General features: G+C 49.0%; 1 protein-coding gene across 1 annotated transcript in view; it reads left to right on the forward strand.

Moving 5' to 3' along the window:
• LOC311231345 (serine/threonine-protein kinase DCLK2-like) overlaps positions 1–5,750 on the forward strand; it is a gene marked incomplete at its 5' end in the record, with an annotated part of 196,107 nt that extends 190,357 nt beyond the window's left edge. Inside the window, 1 exon segment of the mRNA XM_084317901.1 lies at positions 3,836–5,750. Coding sequence (XP_084174027.1) covers positions 3,836–5,284 — 1,449 coding nt within the window. The 3' untranslated portion in view covers positions 5,285–5,750.
• Between the last annotated feature and the right edge of the window lie 250 nt (positions 5,751–6,000).

Raw genomic sequence — 6,000 nt, forward strand, 5'->3', positions numbered from 1 at the left:
GCGCCCTGGAGCTGAGCACCGGGTACACGCTTCATATCCCCTCTCTTCCCTCTGGTTCACCTCTTAGTTACCCTCTCTACCCCCACCCGCCTCTCCCTCTCTCTACCCCCACCCTCCTCTCTCCCCATTTCCCTCTCCGCCGCCCCCTTCCCCCCCACCCCCCCTCGCCTCTGGCTGCCAGCTGCAATAACCAAACTGTAACAGATTAACATGGGCCTGTCTAAACTCTGCTCAGGAACCTCCCATTATGCACTTTCATCAAACCTTCTCCTACAGGGGCTTTTGTCTCTCTCTCTCTCTCTCTCTCTCTCTCTCTCTCTCTCTCTCTCTCTCTCTCTCTCTCTCTCTCTCTCTCTCTCTCTCTCTCTCTCTCTCCTCTCTCCATCTTTAACCTCACCATATGATGGGATGTGAGAATATCGCCCTGTTTTGTTGAAATGGGCTGTTGTTGTTATTGTTATTGTTGTGACAATATGAATTTGTTTGTCGTCCAAGACATTATGCATGTCTACAGTACTGACTACAAATACTATACCAGTTTCATTTGCTTCCTTCTCTGTTGTTCATCACCTCGTAGTCTCATTCAAAGTAGCTCTGAGAGGTTAAAACGTCCTAATACCTGTGGGCGTGCATGTATTTCACCCTGTCCAGGGGATACTGCACATGTACTAGAATGCAATTGCTAAAAGAAAATCATTCCTGAATGATGTTCCAATATTTATGGTACTCTACCGCCACCTGGTGGAGCAGAGTGAAAAGTGCTACAGAATTGAACGAGCCACAGGAGTGATTCAAATGTACAGAGACTGAAGTGCCTTTATTGCCTTGGACGTACGAGTCCCTTCCACCTTCTAATCCTCCATAAACACAGCTAACTGAAATCTCTCCTATGTGTTTGAGTGACTAGCAGGTTTATGACAATGTTGCATCTACAGAGGTCACAACCTAAATCAGTCACTTATAGTCATGCTAGTCTTAGAAAGCTACAGTACACAGTCATTTTGTTCCAGCTCAGCTTACTCAAACACATGGACTGTACAGGACAATTGATTATGACCTTTTGATTATTAGGATGATTTTAATGTTTATTACTGGGTTGGAACAACACCTGTCCCACTGGCCATCATGCTTTTTGTGTTGACTTTATTTTGTGAAGTTAAGACTAGTTTCTGTCCCTTTTTGCTTCTCCCCCTCTCCTTCCCTCCCTCCCTCCCTCCCACCCGACATGCGTGCATTACCACCCTCTGAATTAGCTCCATGGCAATGGTATGTACTAACGCTAACTAACGCTATGCCACCTCTCTCCTGCCACTAAGACACACAGCACCTCTCTCTCCTGCCACTAAGACACAGCACCCCTCTCTCCTGCCACTAAGACACACAGCACCTCTCTCTCCTGCCACTAAGACACAGCACCCCTCTCTCCTGCCACTAAGACACACAGCACCTCTCTCTCCTGCCACTAAGACACACAGCACCTCTCTCTCCTGCCACTAAGACACACAGCACCTCTCTCTCCTGCCACTAAGACACAGCACCTCTCTCTCCTGCCACTAAGACACACAGCACCTCTCTCTCCTGCCACTAAGACACAGCACCCCTCTCTCCTGCCACTAAGACACAGCACCTCTCTCTCCTGCCACTAAGACACAGCACCTCTCTCTCCTGCCACTAAGACACACAGCAGCTCTCTCTCCTGCCACTAAGACACAGCACCTCTCTCTCCTGCCACTAAGACACACCACCTCTCTCTCCTGCCACTAAGACACACACCACCTCTCTCTCCTGCCACTAAGACACAGCACCCCTCTCTCCTGCCACTAAGACACACAGCACCTCTCTCTCCTGCCACTAAGACACACAGCACCTCTCTCTCCTGCCACTAAGACACACCACCTCTCTCTCCTGCCACTAAGACACAGCACCCCTCTCTCCTGCCACTAAGACACACCACCTCTCTCTCCTGCCACTAAGACACACAGCACCCCTCTCTCCTGCCACTAAGACACACAGCACCCCTCTCTCCTGCCACTAAGACACAGCACCTCTCTCTCCTGCCACTAAGACACACAGCACCCCTCTCTCCTGCCACTAAGACACACAGCACCTCTCTCTCCTGCCACTAAGACACAGCACCCCTCTCTCCTGCCACTAAGACACACAGCACCTCTCTCTCCTGCCACTAAGACACACAGCACCTCTCTCTCCTGCCACTAAGACACAGCACCTCTCTCTCCTGCCACTAAGACACAGCACCTCTCTCTCCTGCCACTAAGACACACAGCACCTCTCTCTTCTGCCACTAAGACACACAGCACCTCTCTCTCCTGCCACTAAGACACAGCACCTCTCTCTCCTGCCACTAAGACACAGCACCTCTCTCTCCTGCCACTAAGACACAGCACCTCTCTCTCCTGCCACTAAGACACACCACCTCTCTCTCCTGCCACTAAGACACACAGCACCCCTCTCTCCTGCCACTAAGACACAGCACCTCTCTCTCCTGCCACTAAGACACACAGCACCTCTCTCTCCTGCCACTAAGACACAGCACCTCTCTCTCCTGCCACTAAGACACAGCACCTCTCTCTCCTGCCACTAAGACACACAGCACCTCTCTCTCCTGCCACTAAGACACAGCACCTCTCTCTCCTGCCACTAAGACACACAGCAGCTCTCTCTCCTGCCACTAAGACACAGCACCTCTCTCTCCTGCCACTAAGACACAGCACAAGGGGAAATGGGAAATTATGTGAAATTCACTAGCTTTCATACAGGTATTTCTGTTGGTACAGTATATTATGTGGCATTAAATAAAATTAACTGTGTGATTACACTTCAGTTGAACAAAACTGATGCTCTTGATAAGGATGCCATTCACTTGTCCAACTAACTATTAGATATATTGTTGGCTGTGGGAACACATTGAAAAACAAACTACTCCAAATATTAAGACAAACTAGTGGCCGCTGCATTTATAATCTCACTAGTTTTTGTTAAAAGGGATAGTTTTGGAATCCTAGCCCTATTTCTTACCTACCAATGATGTTATTGATCAGTAGAATCCTTTCTCAACACAACCCAAGCTGTTCCTCAAACTAGCTTTGGATAGTTAGCCACAAACCAATACAAATTCAATGGGGTTGAGCTCCTGTCTGTATGAGCTGACTGAGGTAACTGTTGATGAGCCTCAGTCAGCTAGTACAAACAGGAGGAGCTTGACCGCATTAACTTTGGTTTGTGGCCAACTATCCAGAGCTATTAGTAGAGGAATTGCATTCCTCTATTCCTTTGAACAAATTCAGGTCAAAACGACAATTATATTCTGCTGAAATGACCATAATTACAGGGAAAAAGCACCTTTCTCATTTCCCCTTTTTTTTTTTTGCACATACCGGTAGCATAACACTCATGTGCCTTCTGGTGTGGTCAGTCTACTGTGTGAAGCATTCTGTATGTATTTGTTGGCCCATGTTTCAGTTATTTATGTTCATATCCATTGGCTTGCTTCATCTTCTATTTTGCTCATTCATAGAACCTTGTAAGTGTTGAAAAAGATAATAGTAATAAAATTAGGAGAAAATAAATAAAGGCACACATTTCTAAAACTTTCCGTAAGTTATTAACGGTAGCTTACAGCTATTTGTACGGTAGGTGTTGAGCTCCCACTGAGGGTTAGCTTAATGTTCACTGGAACAGGCAGTGGGCTGGTCAAGTGCTTAAGTGTTCACACTTCATGGTAGATTGACCCACTATCTCGCTTTCTTTCTCTCTCAGTCAGTATTGATAGTGTTTCTCATGGACGTCCTGCTGACTGTCTGTCCTTCCTCCCCAGAACACGGCTCTAGATAAGGAGAACATCCAGCTCACACGGCGTCTTCGTCCTAGTCAGGGGTTCCAGACGGCACCTCCTCTGCCGCCATCCACTGGCAAGAAAGTCCCGCCTCCCATTTCAGTCAAACCAGCCTCGCCGACAAAACTGCCATCGCCTACCAAACCGCCGGTGTTGGCCAAGCTGGCATCGCCCACCACGGCTGCTCCTTCTGAGCCAACCGGGAGCCCAGGGAACGCTGCCCCAAGCCCCCCTGTGTCTCCCTGTGTTCAGTCCCTGATCGGCCACTACCCCTCTCCTACAGAGCTACATTTCAGTGCTGCTGCCTCCCCACCGGTCCCCTCGCTCCATCTCTCCCCCTGCTCCACCTCCCCCAAGGTGTTCCCCATCACCTCCATGTGTACCGCCTCCCCTCCTTATATCAAGACATCCCCTGTCTCTTCCTCTGCCCTCACCATGTCCAACGCTTTCCCCTCTCCTCCGTGCCAAGCCTCTCCTCTACCCTGTTCCTCCCCGCCTGAAATCCCCTCTCCCTCTGCTCCTCCTGTGCTCTTTACCTGTAGCCCTTGCACCGTCCCGACCACACCTGTCTCCTGCCCTTCCCCCTCCTCTCCAACCAAACCAGTAACGCCCACTCCCTCCCCTCCCAAACAAGCCACACCCACTTCATCCCCTACCAAACAAGCCACACCCACTTCATCCCCTACCAAACAAGCCACACCCGCAATGTCCCCTACCAAACAAGCCACACCCACTTATTCCCCTACCAAACAAGCCACACCCACTTATTCCCCTACCAAACAAAACACTCCCACTTCCTTCCCTACCAAACAAAGCACTCCCACTTTCTCCCCTACCAAACAAGACACTCCCACTTCCTCCCCTACCAAACAAGATACTCCCACTTCCTCCCCTACCAAACAAGACACTCCCACTTCCTTCCCTACCAAACAAGACACTCTCACTTCCTCTCCTACCAAACAAGACACTCCCACTTTCTCCCCTACCAAACAAGACACTCTCACTTCCTCTCCTACCAAACAAGACACTCCCACTTCCTTCCCTACCAAACAAGACACTCTCACTTCCTCTCCTACCAAACAAGATACTCCCACTTCCTCCCCTACCAAACAAGACACTCCCACCAAGCCAGCCTCTTTTTCTCCTTTTTCCAACAAACCAGCCTCCCCCTCTCCCTCCTCCCCTGCCAAACCAGCCTTTTTCTTTTCCTCTGTAATGAGACAGGCTGCCTCCTCCTCTTCTCCCTCCTCCCCTGCCAGGCTGGTCCCCACCTCCCCGACCAAACAGGCCTCTTCCTCTCCTTCTTCTCCTCTCAAAGCAGCCTCCACGTTTCCTCCTCTGTCCTCTCCCCTCTCTCCCTCCTTTCCCACCATGTTCCCCTCTCCTCCCTCCACGCCTGACCTGCCTGACCCCCCTTCCCCCAGTTTTTAATGGCTGATGTTGTTAGAGAACTCTGTAGAGTTTTGGGGAACATGGTAGCTGGGCTACTGTAGTATGAGTTTGGTCACAGCCTCCCTCCACCCACCTTCATCCACCCTCCATCCACCCTCCACACAACCTCATTTAGACCGAAGACTTGTAGCCATGCACGATTCAAAAATAAATAAATAAGGGGGAAATGTTATTTTGTATCGTGATTGAATTGTGTATGAATCACGATTAACTCATTCAGCGCTGGGGATTAGCCATCGCCCTGTGGTCGCATTGCCTTCACCTTGTTTGTAGAGCTATAACTATATTCTATATTATAGCTATGGATACAATACTATGGCCCATTTGACATCACCTATCTATCGTTCAATATGTGAGAAAGAATACATTTTCCATCCATACGTTCCTGTGTTATACCTTGGTGAATATAAGTATGGTTGTAGAGCGGTCTAGGGTAATTCATGAAATCCAGAGTTAAAGCCCTATACGTCAATTCCACTATAGACGTTGCCATGTCTTGCCTGTATACGCTATTATCCCGAAATCAAATCTACATCATAGCTATTATGTTCCATCATGAATGCATGAAGGGGGGGGGGTCGTTTCTGATTATTTGATTGTCAGTAACGGCATTCGCATTGAACACTAAAAACGGTTATCAGCCCGATCGGTATGAAAGCATTGCAGGATCAAGCTAAAATTGACGTCAAATCGTC

Source organism: Notolepis coatsorum, assembly GCF_963971535.1.
Source record: "Notolepis coatsorum genome assembly, chromosome: 7".
NCBI lineage: Eukaryota > Metazoa > Chordata > Actinopteri > Aulopiformes > Paralepididae > Notolepis > Notolepis coatsorum.